The sequence below is a fragment of the Egretta garzetta genome, unplaced genomic scaffold (assembly GCF_000687185.1).
Source record: "Egretta garzetta isolate BGI_Z169 unplaced genomic scaffold, ASM68718v1 scaffold497, whole genome shotgun sequence".
Classification (NCBI taxonomy): Eukaryota; Metazoa; Chordata; class Aves; order Pelecaniformes; family Ardeidae; genus Egretta; species Egretta garzetta.
The window spans coordinates 202,556-219,356 of record NW_009260349.1 but is presented as its reverse complement, the minus strand read 5'-3'; the positions used below and the strand labels follow the sequence as shown (position 1 = coordinate 219,356).

The window sequence follows — 16,801 nt, the reverse complement described above, 5'->3', positions numbered from 1 at the left end:
TGCATCACTACCTGTGAAAGCAGCAGGAAGAGTGACGGAATGACAGGTCAGCCTGGTTACTGGTATCTAAACACCACCGCCAGTCTGACCTGAGCAGGTTTGACACAATGATGAAAATCGCAGAAGTAATTGGTAAAGTCTCCTAGAATCTAATGTTTTGTTCACACTTGAAACCAAATAGAAATTGCAGGACTTCTGGCCTAGCTGTATGTGCAGTTGGACTCCATGTCACCAGCCTTTCTGTTTGCGAGAAGCGCTTACCAGGCACCGGGAGCACAGCGACGGTCTGGCTGCAGAGAGGCTGAGGCTGGAACTCCAGAAAAGAGTGAGAACACCCCCTTTACTTCAGTAGATGTTAATGCTGAAGCCCTTAGGTGGCAAATTAAGGTCCCATCCATCACTGGATCTGAACGAGCGTTGTGTTGAACTATTTTGCAATAGATGGAAGCCCTCTTGAAAGAGGAAGGAATATCTCACTGAGTTGATCTTCAAAGACTGCATGAATAACACTTTTTTTTTTTCTTATTGCTCAATAATTGGGTGTACTCCATGTTATGTGGTTTAGAAATGGGAAGAAAGCTTGCTTTCTTTTGTTTTTATTTAATGGCTAACTTTCTTCTTCCCAAAATACTTTGCATAGCTGGGGTATGTGACTTCAGGAGAACAGTTGAGGGGATTTGACAGCTTAAAGTAGCCGTTAAAATGAAGAAAAGCAAATAGGCAGCACTATTTCCATTTTAAGCATTGTCAGTGTAATAAGCATGCAGCTGAGTTCCAGAAAGAATGCGTGAACGTGAGGTTGTTTGGGCAGTGGTAAAAATACCGGGAGAGAATTAATGGAAACAGAAATGAAGTTAGAAACACACTTTGCCTTAGGGATAAAATTTTCAAAGCATTCTGGATACTTGGATGTCCAATTCCCATCCAAGTTAATGACTGAAGTTCTTTCCTCTTTTGAGCTTTAATTTTTATGTGCATGCTCAAGAATGTGTTAAGCTCTGGACAACTCTGAAGATGCTGTTTGTTTCCATCAGCTTGCAGCAGAGGCTCTGCTTTCCCACTCATGTGAAAGTTAGGTAGGTCAGCTCGTGTGTTGACTCCTCCGTCGCTTGGGGAAGGCGTGAAGTGTTTGTACTGGCAAGTGTTGCTGTCATTGGGAAGCTGGTGGAATCCGATGAAGAGGAAGTTACAGCTGTATGAGTAGTTTAACTATGTGCACATCTTGATTGTCAGTCAAAAGTCTACTCTTTTTAATAAGCTACTGATATCACAATGAGTAAGTATAGGGACTTAAAAATGGGAGATGAGATTTGTCAGGTTGGAAGGGTAAAGGGCATGGACACTAATGTGGAAGGCTATGGTGGGAGCCTGCTGAGATACACGACTCATTGTCAGTGCAGGAGTTGGTGGGTTTTTTCGGTTTTTTTTTTGCTCAAGGAGTGGTGTTCTTATGTAAACCAGTCTCTGAGTCAGAGGAAAGTAGTGAATGCTTCTAGAAAATGTTTTGGTGTTTGTTTTTCAGAGAAAACAGGTGCAAAGTGACCTCTTGTTTCCCCCCCTCGCTGTGGTCTGGTGGGAGCATTCACACTGAACACTGTGTTATGTTTCTTGTCTTGTTCTCTTGCTTTTCTTGAAGAATTCTAATGCCCTGCGGAATTTATTGTTTTCTAATGTTATCCCTAACTGGAAGGGTGAAGAGGCTGCAAAAACAGATGAGAAGTTGTACATTGAAATCAAAAGCTGAAGGAGCAGCTTAGGGAGGTACCTGAGCCAACTTCCAGCTGATGACTGAACCTGCATACTTAAACTGTTAAACCCTGCTAAACATGGATCCAGTCTCTAGCTTTGTGCTGAAACCATCTGCAGCTCTGATTAGATTGCTCCTGGTTGTAAAGCCAAGTTCCTCCAGAGCAGAGACAGATAAATCCTCACAAGCTGCACTCTTGTTGCTTTTTGTAAGGCAGAGGCTTCCTCAGCCACTAACTTCTTGCTGGCTTTCAAAGCAACATCGAAGCCTTGATCTCTGGGTTTGAAAGCTATCTTCCAGTGGTTTCAAACACCTGTAGTGTTTGAACATCAGAAACTTCATCTGCCACGTGCTACAAGTGCTTAAGTTAACCAAAATACTAGCTAATTGACTGATGGCATTGCCCTCTTCATGAGATCTTTTTTGCTGTGATTAATTTTTATGAAGAGCTTGTTTTAAGCTATAAAATTATTCTGGAGTTCAGTGAAAACTGAAATGAAATGTGGTACTGGGGTTTGGGAGTCTTTTGAAGAACTTGTGGGAAGTCTTTTATGGGAAGCAGTCTATTATGGAGAAGGATGAAAATCTCATTTCAGGATTAATAAACCTAGACCAAATTGGCTAGTGAGTAGTGGAGATTTTTTTTAAACTTTTCAGATTCCATGTGATAATGCATTTTTGTAACAAACTTTGGAAGTAATAAATTAATTAAATGCTGATTGTTTGAAGGGATGACATTGTTAACTACTCTCAAAAATCTCCTTTTCAGAAGTTCTATTTTTGCATTGATTGCACATATCCCTGGCCTTTGGGATTCCATGAATTAAAGGTTATGCTTTATGACTAAAGCATTCTGTGTACTCTGTCATCCGTACGATTCGTTAGCTTTAACACAACGCCTTTGCCTACCTTCAGCTTGCCAAGCAGATCTGTGAAACAAGGAGGACACACCTGTGTTAGGTTCCTCTGGCTGCACTGTCTTTCCTTTGGAATCTCATGCTCGGCAAGTAATGGGGTCACCAATTTTACTGACTTCTTTGTCCTTGAGGAACACAGGAAAGAGAACAGATAATGGTATACGTGACCCCAGCGTTACACACTGTTGTGGGGCGTTGGCTGCTCTGTGAAATGGCACTTGGGCCAAAACTGTTCCATGCCCAGAAAACCTCTTCTCTTCAGCGAAGTCTGCAGAAAGCTAAATTTCACCTTGCCTTGCTTCTTGATAGAGGAGATCAGTAGCTTAACCAGTTGAGGTTCTTCTGGTTACAGCTCGGTGCATGTCAAGTGCGTCTGCTCCCTTTATAAATAGAAAGTTAGCATCTTCACACAGTTGGTCTGACAGCTGCGCTGCAGTGTGTTCTCCTCTGCACTGCACACCATGGAGTTTTCTTTTGCCAGATTTGACATAGTGAGGCCGCTGAAACAGTCCGGCAGATCCATCTGTGGGATAACAGACCAAACTGAGGCAGCTACCTGGACCCGTTTTCAGGTTTTTATTCATACTCTGATCTAAATGATGCTTTGAGAATTGAGTCAGGGTGGTGGCGATGGTGGTGGAAAAGCTTTGGACAAGCCACCATCAAGATTGCCTTTCCAGGGCAAACCTGCTCTATCTTTCTGTGCAGTCAGCAGTCTGAATTCTCTCGAAGGGTAGGATCTCCTTGAAAGGCATATTTTCCTGTGGGAAACCATGACCTTTCCTCTTTGAATGGGGTTACAGTAGGATTCTAAGTTAGTTTATTGCTATTAGCATGGTATATCTGATGAGGGTGGTTTAATTTGCTTAAGGGAATTAGGGAGTGGATTTCCCTCCCTGAGATTTCCCTTCTCAAAGTTGGGAGTGTGTGTGAATGCATGTAAACTTGAGTAATGGACTGCCTCGTGGGGTGTTCAATTTATATGCGTGTGTTTATGGTAAATAATGTAAATGGTGGAAGAATAGGGTGTGGGATAGCTGGAAGACCTCTTTATCAGAAACCTTAGCGGGGCCGTAACAGGGCGGTGTTCGTGCTAGTTTCCTGACGCCAGCGTAACCTGCGAGATGTAGAGGTGGTATGTTTGAAGCAGAGCAGAGGGTGCCTCCCTGTGCTGCCATCGTGCTCCCAGCAGCACACCTTGTTCCTCCCCAGTCTGAGCCCTCTGGGAGGAGGAGAGGTCCGTGATGGTACCCATGTCATCTTTGTATTCTCCCCAGCTGTAATATTGCCTGAAATAAGTATTCGTCTGTATGCAAATAGGTACTGGTTTAGTACACATCTTCCCTTTCTGCAAAATACATACATCCTCTTTTCTTGAGCGAATGATGTTATGTTGGTTTAAGGGTGACTTATATTGCTGGAAGTCAGGGTATTCTGTGTACTTTCAATCTTTTTTTATTTCCCATAACTTTCTTTTAGTTCCTGGAGCATGGGCATTACAAGTTCTTTACTATTTTTGTAACTTTATGCTATTGTCCTCTTGCTATTCTCCCCCCAGTGCCTCTTTAGTTGACTAATACCGACATAATTTAAACTGAAGCCTAGTTTGGTTTGGCTGAATTGGTTTAGAGTTGTACCTTGTGCTAAACCAGAGCAAATATGCAGATACACAAACCTTGTGTGTCCTATTCCATGCATATCGCCTGCTGTTTTAACCTGCTTCTTGCTAGGATTTTGCAGATTTCCTCCTCTAACGTGATTTCTATTTCTTCCCTTCAAAATAGAGTTAAAGCAGTTTTGTTAGCAAGTAGCAGCTTCTGTGTATGTGACTGGTTTTTTCAATGCTGGAAGAATCTCTTCTGGTACTGATGTAACTTACTGTTAATTTACAGATGTGCTACACAGCAGAAAATGCTATTTGCTTAAAAGCTACATATTCATAAACAAGGCTTTGTAGTAGCTTTCTGCTAGTTTTCTACTCTGGGCACCTAAGGAAGTGGGTTTGTATCGCTTTGATAGCATTTGGTGATAGCTCTACAAACTGAAAGTGCCAAGACCAAATCTTTGGCAGATAGAAGGAAGCATCACTTCTGTCAGAAGCTTTAATTGTGGCAGCTGAGCGTCTGATCCAAATCTGTTACTGTGTACACTATTTTGGAAAAGGCTGTAAATCTAACCTTTGTACTGCAGACATGCAAACGTACTCCGTGTTTTCCATGTAAAACATCATGGAACCTGATGCCAAATAAGTCAGGCTGATACTGAAGACCTTGTTTATACCGTGTCTCTGTCAGGGTTAGTATTCAGTGTATCACAACTTAAAAAATATTTTTCAAGGCTTGTAGAAACATTAACTTCTGAAATTCTGTGTGGAATGGATGGTTATGGAATTTGCGTGTGGTTAAAGTAATCACATTTTAAAAAATAAGGTAATTTTAGGATAAATCTGCAGATAGTAATAAGCTTGCTTGGATAATTAATTTGGATTTAGAGTTAGTTCATTTCTCTTGGCATTTGCAGATCCCAAACTGACTTGTGGAATGTTCTTGATTGAAGAAGATTTTATTGAAAACACGTGTGACTGTGTTTTGAGGGCAACAATATTTGAAGAACAAAGTAGCATCTGTATATAAATGGAGGGAGACAAGAAAGCTTACTGTAAACATAGCTAATGTCAATTTTGGTGGCATAATTTCTTAGCATGTCTTCTGTTTTAGAACAAAACAGGCTATAGACAAAGTAAATTCTGTTCTGTAAAAATATCGTCAGCTGTCCTAATTCATAACACTGACAAAGCTTGACTATAAATCCACATTTTTCAGACTAAAATCAGAATTACTGATTAGAAATAGACTTTAAATTCATGGAACTTCCCTTAACTCTTCAGAGTAAAATAAACTACTGGCACGAGTATCCCATTTCTTATCCTTTGTCTATTTATGTTTTTATATTAGAAAACTATTCAGTAGAATTGCCAGGACTTCTGAAATGAAACTGATTCAGAAAGGAGGAATGAAGAATGGTACTGGCTCTGTCTCATGTTGAAAGACAGACTTCCGTTGATTTTAAAAACCTGTGTCACTACAAAAATGTCTGACTGTGGTAATGGAAAATATTAATAGCACTTTCTTTACAGTGATATGCACTTTGGAAATTATTTTTTATTTATGTTCAACAAGACAACTATTTTTTTGATTTATTGCAGGACCAGTTTGACAACTTAGAAAAACACACGCAGTGGGGTATTGATGTTCTGGAAAAATACATCAAGTTTGTAAAAGAAAGAACAGAGATTGAACTCAGCTATGCAAAGCAGCTTCGGTAAGTTGATATGCAGAATTCTGGTCTTTGAGTTGCATCTGTTCAGAGCCTGTAATCATCTGTAAGTTTTCTGTTTCAGTGGTGATAATTTGTTTGGCTTATAATAATGGCTTTTAGAGAATAGCTTTAATTTAGATAATGGAAAGCTAAAGTTAATTCAAGATACTGGTTTATTATCTCTGCTAAAAATCATATGCTTTGCAAAAAGAAAGGTTACTTAGGTGACTGAGTAGCATACTAGGGCTTACTCACAATTTATGCATGATTAATGGCTTGGGATTTGAGAATAGCATTGTAATGTTTTCCATGAAATTAGGACTGCTGCGTGTAAATGCTCAAGGATTTAGAGTTCAGCAGAATAATGATCATTTGTTGTAGGGAGAAGTTTAGGGTTTCTTTTCATAAGACAGGCTCTTTATGAACGCGTGTTGGAGAAACTACAGGTCAGAAAGTCAGTCTGAGCCCTTGGAAATGTCAGCTGTGTAGTTAGCCAGGTTGCAGCCTGAGACTTGAATTTTGACAGTTTTATAATCTTTCCACTGTTCTTGTGATGTGTCTCCTGAGCAGAGCAGAGATCCTGTGAATTTATCTCAAGTAGCTAAATTACTGGAAATTCCTGCTATATATGTTCTACATGTCTGGTTCAACTGTCAGGTTGTAGGTAAAGAGATGAGTGTATGTGAACCTGACCCAGAAAACATATTCCCTGAGGTCAGATCCAGTGTAAATGGGGAGGAGGGAAGGGGTGCCAAGAACCCTCCCACAATGAGTAGCTCTTGCCCTGCTTTTCCCAGTAGAGTAGAAAAAAAGAGAGAACAGGGCTTATAAGGGAGTACAACACACGGGCAGTTTGCTGCGGAGAGAGGCTGTAGTGCAATAGGCAGCCACTAGTGTCCAGGGTGATAAACTGGAGGTGGTGGGGCTAACTGGGGAGGGGAGGGCAGGACTAATCCTTCCTAACCCCTCCAGTAAACCCATACTTTTTTTTTTTTTTTTAATGACTGTGATACACATTAGAACTTCTTCCATCTTCTCAGTATTTATAGAGATTGAGATGTGAGGTTCTAGTTGATACATATGTATCTAAAGCACAATGTCTATTAAAAAAAATCACCCAGAATTTTTGATGCTTGTGTTAAAATGGATTTGAGTGCACAATAGCCTGTTATTTATGAGGAGCTGGTAGTTAATAAAACCCTGCCTTTATGGTTATGTGCTTTCTCAGGGGAATGCCACAAGGATTCCCCAGGGTTTCTGCTATATACAAGCAGGAAATAGAAAATTACTTGTGTAGGAACAAATTGCTCACATCCTATGGAGATGAGAAGGGATTGAATTACAGAGGCAAAATGAGCTGTAAGAGAGTATGACTGGACCGGGAAACCCCAGCAGAGTATCTGTGTGAGCAGGCCTGTCTGATGAAGAGTCACACACTACACTCAGTGAATTTCTTAGGATGACAAATTTCAGGTGTAAAGAGCATAATTATGAAAATAAACACACAAATGAAATGTTTAAGGGAAGTGGGAGATAGTTTTGCCTGTGACTATCTAGAAACTCTGAATCGTGAGTTTTTTATTCTGTCCTAGACTTCCAAACCAAACTCAATCAATTTGTTTATTCTCTCTGTATGTCAATTCCCCATGTGTAGCTGCATTTGTCTTCCCCACCCATGGGTATGATTTGAGGACAAATACATTCATCCCTGAGTATCTCTTAAACACAATGCTGTTTGGAGTTATCTAAGAAGTTAGAGGTATAAAAGAAAAAACAAAATGTAGACTTGTCAAATGTTGAGATAAAACAGTGCTGCACATTAAAAAAGAAACTATCTGCTTTTAATAATTCTCCTCAAGGGTGGTGCAAACCTTTCTTGTATCACATCCGTTTGGTGTAAAAGGGCTGCAGCATATCACTGCATGTCATAACACGCAGACATAGTATTAAAAAGGAACAAGTTAACACAAGATACTCTGTGGATTTAACTCAATGTTTTATTTACAGTGTAAGTAAAGCTGCTGAACTTTATTTTCTTTTGGGAAATTAGTGTTTTCTGCTTGATCTCTGGGTTCCCTGGCTAGCTATTCTTCCTGTCTGACTATCTGCATCTCAGCCTGGTCATCAAGTTCAATTGTCTTCTATTTAAAAAAATGTTTCTTTCCTTCCTCTTTATAATTCTGCAGATATATATCTAATACTTCGCTTTTCAAGTGTCAAGTTAGATCTACGTACTTGCAGGATGTATCAAATTCATCTGGTTACACCAGTGGAAGAAACTCCCCAATTGTCACACACCTTCTGCACTGTGCCTGCGCTATTCAAGTCTTGCTCGTGCCGTTTACAGCCAGTCCTGGTTCAAGAGCCCAGTTCAGATGTAACATGATTGTTTGCTTTATAATTGTTGAGTCATTAAACTAGGCTGGGAAGGAGGAGATGCAGAAACTACGGTAGAGGGTTCACTTGTTCCTGCATTTTGTGTTGAACTTCCGTCCGATGTGATGTACTGGACGCTACGCTCAGAGTTTTGTCATCCTCCTTCCTTAGTCACTACATACCTTACAGCACACGCGCTCTGAGCATCAAAACGTGTCAAAAGCCTTGCCTAACGTGACAATGGATAAAGAGCCTTGAGGAAGTTGTACTGGGGAAAAGAATGCTTGAGATACCAGGATAATCTGAGAATCGGGAACCTCTGATGGGTGATAAATGTGAGAGAAAGAGCAAGATGTCAAAGAAGTGGGAAGAAGGGTGCAGAGAAACAAGCTGGAAAGGCAGAAAAAATGATACAGTGTGAAAGGCAAATAGAAATGTGAATTGGAGATGGGTGCACAGGCTGGCACAGAATCTTTCCAGAATTGGTATTTCACTGCTGATCCTTGTTCTAATGTTTTAGTTCCCACTTTAATCACTGTTCGCTCCGAAAGGTGTCATTGCTTCATGAGCTTGAACCTGCGAAGCGATGGTGTTCTGGTCATGACACTGTGATTGCGTGCTGAACTCAACGCACGAGAGTCATAATTGACTCCTACTGGATTCAGTATCACTTCTGGAGTCAGTTTCACTTCTGTTTGTTTTTGTGTGTATTCCGATTTAAAACCCTACATGTGTTTTTGATTTAAAAAAAAGAGGAAAAAATAAAAAAAACCTCATGTATATGGACTCTGTATTTTATGTGGTTTATAAACTACATAAAAAAAAAAATTTTTTTAACCCAGGTTCTAATCCTTGTCACATGCTTTCAGAATCTTTTTTTACTGTCTGGATTCTTTTTCCCCTAGCTCTGTAGCATTTCTATACCTTTAAAGATTCACAAGAAGGCAGTATCTCTGTGTGTCAGCATTAATTGGGCATCATGACAGTGCAGGGAGACGTGTGTTTTGAGTGCGTGTGAAAATGCCTTATTAGTGTAGTCTGTGTGCATATTTTCAAGCAGGTGTGTGGAGGGAGGCATTCCCATGGCATACAGAGTGCTGTAAGGCTTACTGTAGTCATGCAGAACAGTTTGCAGAATTCTTGCCATGTTGGTGTTCTTTGGTTGAAGCTGCTGTTACGCAGAACTAGAAAAGAAGTTCATTGTTTCAGAGCATCCTCTTTTCAGAGAAGGCAGAGACTGGAAAGGAGATGCTCATTTGGATCCCCTCCACTAGGGATACTTATATTTTGAAAAATACATGTTTGTCTGTGCAAATCTGCCAGGATTCTGGCTACTACTCTGTTTGGGCAGATGCCTCTTAATTCCTTAATGAGAACAAAAGGAGTAAGAAATGTGAGATGAGGCCCTGCTGTCTCCTGGTTAGCAGTAAAACCAGCATGCAACAGGGGGTGGGTTACACCTCTGAAAAAGCAGTTTCTTTTCAACTGGATGTGTTCTGTGAGTCCTCCAAAGAGTTTGGTACAGATAGCTCAATGCAGCTTGGTAGTCCTTTGGACAACGATTCCATCAATACCACTGGTATGTTATTCCTAATCACTGAAACAACCTTGTAAAGCTAAAACAAATGGTTTCCATTTCACAGTAGGGCAACAGAGGATGCAGGCAGGCATGCAGTAATAGGGCTGAGTTTAGAATAGAGGAGATCCAGTACTGCAGCACTGAAAAGATCTTTAAATTGCTAAGTAAGATTTGTCAGCTCTCTGGTTTGCATTTTTTAAAAGCTGTGCAGTGGTGTATTGTGCTACAGTGCAATATGCATTGTAATGTTGAGCTTTAAGTGTCAGCAAGGTGTGTTCAGTGTCAGGTGGACAGCATGTTCATTAAACTCCTGATGTGCTGCTGGCTGGGGGCTCGCAGTCAGTGCTTTCAGGGCAAAGCAAGCTATATACTAACTGTCAAATGTGCTAACAGAGTTATGTTCAAATTTCTTATTCAAGATAAGATCACTTGAAGAGCATATCGGTATTTTAAAATTAAATCATTAGTTGGATGTGGGGTAATGAGAGATGCAAGCATCTGTGCTAATTGGGATAATCAAATTTTACATTTCTCCCAGCATCAGATGATAATCATAAAATGCTCCCCCTTTTGTCATCTCAGTGCAGCTTCCCACAGCTTTATGAAGATTTTTCTCTTCCTTGGAAGCATCCTGCTAAAGGCAGGCCAATTTGCCTGGCCATGAGTGTCATCTGCAACAAATCATGTTTAAATGAGCTGGCTGACCTTTGGGTAGCACCTTCCACTGGGTGGAGTTTGTAAAGCATGTCTGTGTCTAGGGACAAGTATCTCCTTTAGATCAGGTGAAGGAGACCTGTGCATCAGCAGAACCAGAACTCAAGTGTATTGACCTTGTGACCTAAATTTATTAACTTCTTGGGTTCAGAATCTGCTACTTTATTGAGGTTATAGAGACTGAAGCACTGTGCAGCCCATTCTTTGAGCGCTACTACAAGGCAATCACAGCCTAATTGCAATCATACTTCTGAAAAGATGTCTACTCACTGAAAATAAGAACTGAAGCCCCACAGAATGTGTGTGCATGCAGAGATTATCCAGTTAGTTTGAAGGAGATTTTAAATTTATTTATATGTATTTTTAATTTTAGGAATCTTTCAAAGAAATACCAACCCAAGAAGAACTCCAAAGAAGAGGAGGAATACAGGTATGTTCATGATCCACTGCTGACTGACCATGCGTTGTTGGAGGAGGAGGAAAAGTTTGGGTTACCAACTAGGATTTGGCTGGTAAACCAAAGATTTCAAAGTCAAGTATAAGAGTATGGAAATCAAAGATGCAGAAACAAACTTATGTGGTAGATACCAAGGAGTGGATTTTCAAAGTTTGGATTTCGTCTGTAACTACTTGGTTGCCTTTATGTGTTACGGTTTCTGGATGCCTGGTTTGGGGTTTTTTTGTGTTGTGTTCCTTCCCTCCCCGCCCCCCAGTACCTTAAAAACTTTAAGCCAGGCTGTATGATCCTGACTATTTGGAGTGAATGACCAAATTCTTAACTACTTTCAGCAGCAACAGAAACAGTTGTAAATTTTAGCATGAAACCTAAACGGTCTGCGTGAGTATTAAATTACTCAAATGGACTGACAACACAGATTAGTAACTTACTAAAGGGATAATGGTATAGCACCACAGAGAATCCAGTGGTTCTTGAAGAGTGAGGTGAAGGATATAGCTTGTACTCCCAGTATCCTGCGATGGATTGGTGCATGACTTGCTGTGGTTGAAGGATGTTACGTGGCCTCAGCTGCCTGCTGTTGATTCACGTATTCAGGCTGTATCTCCCTGGTGGCGCGGTACTAATGTGGTGCTCGCAGATAGCGACTGTAGCGTCAAAGCACAGCTCCTTCACCGAGTGGCACTGAGACATGGATTCAGGTGGTGATAAACCACGTCATTAAAAACGTTCCTGCCCTTGATGAGATTAAAGATATTCTTTAATGAGAACATGTTAGCGGAGGAGCTTTCCAACAGACAGGCTATAATCCAGAGTGAGAACCTTTTCCTTAGAGCACTCTGACTGAAGTTTCTTAATGTCGGTGTTTTGTAATGCATCAGCTTTGAACGAAGGCATCGTGGAGCCTGACCCTGCAGCCTTGTATTGCAGGAGCCTGCTCTGCCTCTGGAGAGCCCAGCAGCAGGCTCAAACCCTTGACCTTGAAATTTGAAACATTTCAAATGAGTTTGGATATGGATCCAATTGTATGATTATACTGATTTAGATTTTTGGGTCAGACCCCCAGTCTGCTGTATAGGGCTACTCTAGTGGCTTATATTAACAGAGATAACAGCCTTTTCATTTTCTTTTTAATTTATTTTTAGTAACATTGTTTGGGAATCGGTTGTTTATGCCATTATTTCCTGAGATACTGATATTTACACAAGGAAGTTTATGTTACCAGCACATCAGTTGTTTTGGTCTGTACCCAGGATTAGGAATAAATCTGCCTTTGGGTAGCTATACCATAAATGGGTATTTTGAGTTTACTACAACCGTTTTTGACACATCTTTCATTGCTGGAAAAAGATATTGGAGTTAAATGGTTCATGTGATGTGGCACAGAAAATCCTGTATATCCTTTGCCCTTTGAGATACAGTGTTCACCTCAGCATAGTTTCCTCATGTCTCTAAACAATGTCTGGGGATTTGTCGTGCGACCTTTGGGTGCCTTGGACACTGCTTTGAGACAGCCTGTCTAAAAATTATCTGTTTTCAAGCTTGTTGTCAGTCTGTAGTTCTGTGGCTTTGATCCCCTGTCTTTTGCAACTGGGATTTCTCTCAAGGCACCACAGCTTGACTGCGAATGTGGCTGCTTGTATTGGACTATGTTTTTAGTCCTTTTTTAACTTTTTTTTTTCTGTTGTGGTTTTTTTTTTTTTTCTCTGATGCTGTTTTCATCCCTACATGTACCACTCTCCTTCTATTTCTTCTATTTCTTCTAAATTTCTCCCGCTTTGCTTTGCTTTTTCACCTTTAGGTGATGTTATCAGTGCAGACTGCTGCCATTTAATATTAATAGTTTTTTCTAGTATGTACAAGTGCAGTGCTTCAAAGCTGCTGTTTTCCAGCTGACCAGCACAGCCAGCTGGGGTATTTAAACGCAGCTCTGTTGGCTCTGTGCTGAATATGCTAGTGACATAATCTGCTGTTTTGAAATCGTGTGCACAGATGTTCATTTCTTCCTTTTAATAGTACATGGAATGTTGTATAGGAGATTATTTTATATGAAAAATAAACCTTGCGATGGAAGATACTAAAAAATATGGGTTGACAACACCTGGTTCGTAAACTCACTACCTATAAAGAAAACTTTATAAACTATAGCTGATTTAAATCCAGTTTGCACTATGAAAAATTTTCTTTTCTACACTCTGCGGGCCAAAAAGTTGGTTGCTTAGACAGGATTTTGCCAGGTAGAGTACACTGATGACTCTGTGTGCTGTGAACTGTAGGACTTGAAAGAGTATAACTAGAAATGTTTGGTGAATAGAGATTAGAAGCGTGAAGTCTCAGAGCTATGCTGATAAAAAACCTGGTACTCCAAAACTGTGATATCTTAAGAGCCATTGTCAAACTGTCTAAATCGAGATTAATTTATCAGACAACTGTCAGTGTGTGGGATAGACTTATTTTTGAGAAATTCCTTCAAGTGATTCTGTGCTAATCCATATGCAGTCTCATGTAGCAATACTAAATGCTTAAGAAGGATGCAACCTCCCTTTGCAGCGTGTCTTTCTGAAAAGAAAGGGACTAAAAGCAGAATGCGTTTTTGTCCTCTGCAGGTACACATCAACTAGAGCCTTCCTAGCCACTTTAAATGAAATGAATGACTATGCCGGACAGCATGAGGTCATTTCAGAGAACATGACCTCTCTTATCACTGGAGAGTTAACACGCTATGTGCAGGAGCTGAAACAAGAGAGGAAATCGGTAATTGATAATTTTTTATTATTCACAATTAATTGCCATTTAAGATAAATAATTAGTGGTTAGTTCAATGTTAAGCAAAATTTATTTGTACTTAATAAACATGAGCTTTGCTAACAAACCAAGCATTAAAAAAGTGGGTTACATGCCCTGGCCAAGTCACTGAGCCATTTGAATCAAATGTTATAAAATCAGACAGCAATGCCTTCAGGAGAATCCCTGCTAAATAAGGTCAGAGACCCATCTGTGCTTAAGGCTCTGTTAGCCAAAAGCTTGTTTAGGGAAGAGTCCAGCAGCACTGTGTAAAGCCTGAAATAAACAGAAAAACTGTATTGCTGAGACTGATTGAAAAAATTATGGGGATCTTGGTTCACATTTTCCTGCTTCTCAGCCAGATCTGGTCAATGGAACTTTATATAAAATGATTCTAATGAGAAATATGGGGTCTGTCTTGTTTTGTGATGGTGGGGATTCTGTTTTTCAACCTGTTGACCTTCAGGACTGGTAGAATTAAGAGCTTTATGTTAGTACTCTATTTTAGCTAGTAGTTTAGGAACCTGTGTGCCTGCTACAGTAAATGTTCAAAGCTGATTAACTTGCCTGTCACCAGCTCTGAAAGTCATATAGCTGAGATGTGATTTTTCTTCCTTGCCTTCAACCCTTTTATCCCTGGGATGAGTAGGTATAAAATAGTGATTCTAAGCATTATTGTTAGAACTACTCATACTCCAGGTATAAAATGCAACAAGGCAAGGGAGCATCAAGGCATTATATTGCATTTCCAAACTGTTGGTCCATTATGGAAAAGGCAAAAGTACTCTTGCTCAGTCCAGCAAAACTTACGCATTTATAAATAGTCCCACTAAACGTTAAGCATGTGTTAAAGAGCTGTGCAGGATCAGAGTCCTGGAAATTACCATCATAATATTGGGATGTCAACAGGCATACCTTTAATTTGCAGAATGGCATGTAATCTTTCAGGGCTGTAATATTTTGGCAGCAACTTGCAAGGATGTTTTACATATAGCTGTGATGAGAATGCTTTCTCAGCCACTTCTATGCCCTTTTATTCGGCATGGACTCTGTACAATAAGAAAGCAAAAAAAGCATGCTAGTATGGCATTTTTCTGTCACTTCTAATGTTTTTACCTAGTTTTTCAATTACATGGGCATATAAGGTGACTGGAATATCTATTAGACATTAAGTATGATGAAAGAGGACTTGCTATCTTTCTTGTAAAGAATATGACCTGTAACTGTATTGCTTTTTTTGGTTTTGTTTTTAGAGTTTTGAGGTAAGTATGGCTCATAAGTAATGGGTACATGACAGGAAAATTATTTTAATACTGGTCGAGTGATAATAGCATGGGAACAGCAAAAAAACAACTGAGAGTGTATCTACCTGCTGTTGCTGATGATTCTTAGCCTTGAACAGAAAACAGTTGTCAGTCATGGTTGGTTGTTTTGTTATTGTAACATGGATATAAACTATATGAATTATGAATCCTTGCCTGACCCTGCAGATTTCTTGTTTACGAGCAAACGGTGTTGAAAAGGAAACTGCTTCTGCCTTCAGGCGTATTTTTCATAGGTAGCTTCTCTCACTTCATACTGTAAAACACAAATGCATCAATCATGCTGGGATCTGCAGGAGGGGCAGGTGGTTGTGTACGTATCACAGAGAGCTGATGCTTTGGCAAAACCTCTTACGATATGAATTGATGAATGGCTTGGTATTTCCAGAAATTTTGCTGGCAGAGTTCTCGTGCTCGCTGCTTGATATGTTATCAGCTGTTACACTACAAGTTCATGGAGTCATAGAATTATTTAGGTTGGAAAAGACCGTTAAGGTCATTGAGTCCAACCATTAACCTAACACTACCAAGTCCACCAAGTTGCTGTAAGCTGTAAGAAAAGACCATTCCTGTGGCTAGGGCCACGCGTAGGAATTGGGAGGCCCACATTCTTGTCCACAGTCTTGTGTCATTTGGATTAAATCATTCAGGTGTGCAAATACCTGTAAAATGGTACAAAATTTCTGGTGATTTCTATATGACTGAGAGAGATAAGCACCCTTGCTCTTTTTGTTGTAATTTCCTACCTGGAAGACTGAAATGATACATGGAGATGTCATAAGGATAAACGTATGAAAGATGAACTCGGGTGCAGCAGAAAGTTTCCAAAGGAACCCCCTTCCATGTGCATTTAATAGAGTCACGGGGGGTGAGGGTGGTGATCTTTAAACACATGGGTCTGATGCATGCCTGCATTACTCTGTTTTCATGCTCACTTAGCTCTATTGATTAAAGTGGAATTATACTAGCAGATGATTGGGGTCACACAGTGATAAATCATTCTTCTTGTTTTTTCCTTGACAAGTACAAGCCCATAGCCTGTAAGCAGCGCAGAACCTGGTAGTATATAAAGCCTTACATTGGTTTTATACTGGATAAAATTAATTTGGCATGCAATTTTTCCATATGTTAGATTTGTTAGGCTACAGCGAAAGGTGTACGTGATGGCCGCCTGTGTCACGTTTTTCGATGTAAGATAGTTACTAATGGTGAAAATAAGGGAAGAAGCAGCTAATCAAAACCAGGCAGGACAGCCTGGAGGTCGGACAAGTGGGATGATTTGCGAATTCACAATGGTTTGGTGCTGTTCAAGAGACAGATGCCTCTTCTTTCCTATGGCCTGGTCTGGAGCTCGGGAGAGTTCTGGGTTACCTTTGTGTTTTTACAGATCATGTGCTGTTGTTGCATGATGAGTTTTGATCATCAGAAAGCAATAAGAAAAATCAGGCAAAGACTCTTTTTGTGAAACTTGCATGTCTTCAGCAACAAAGGTCAATCAGTGCAATAAGCTTTATCATACTACACATTCCTCTTCCATAGGATAGCCCTCGTTGATGTTATCACTGTACCAGATGAGTTGTTTTGCCC

The 16,801-nt window shown here is 40.1% G+C and overlaps 1 protein-coding gene across 10 annotated transcripts in view; it reads left to right on the top strand.

The window, feature by feature from the left end:
* Positions 1 to 16,801, top strand: part of FNBP1 (formin binding protein 1) — a 95,670-nt gene that overhangs the window by 20,460 nt on the left and 58,409 nt on the right. For all 10 annotated transcript variants that reach the window (XM_035898245.1, XM_035898251.1, XM_035898250.1 and 7 more), the window contains exons 2-4: positions 5,870 to 5,985; positions 11,025 to 11,081; positions 13,715 to 13,862. In XM_035898245.1, coding sequence (XP_035754138.1) covers positions 5,870 to 5,985; positions 11,025 to 11,081; positions 13,715 to 13,862 — 321 coding nt within the window. The remainder of the gene's footprint in view (positions 1 to 5,869; positions 5,986 to 11,024; positions 11,082 to 13,714; positions 13,863 to 16,801) is intronic.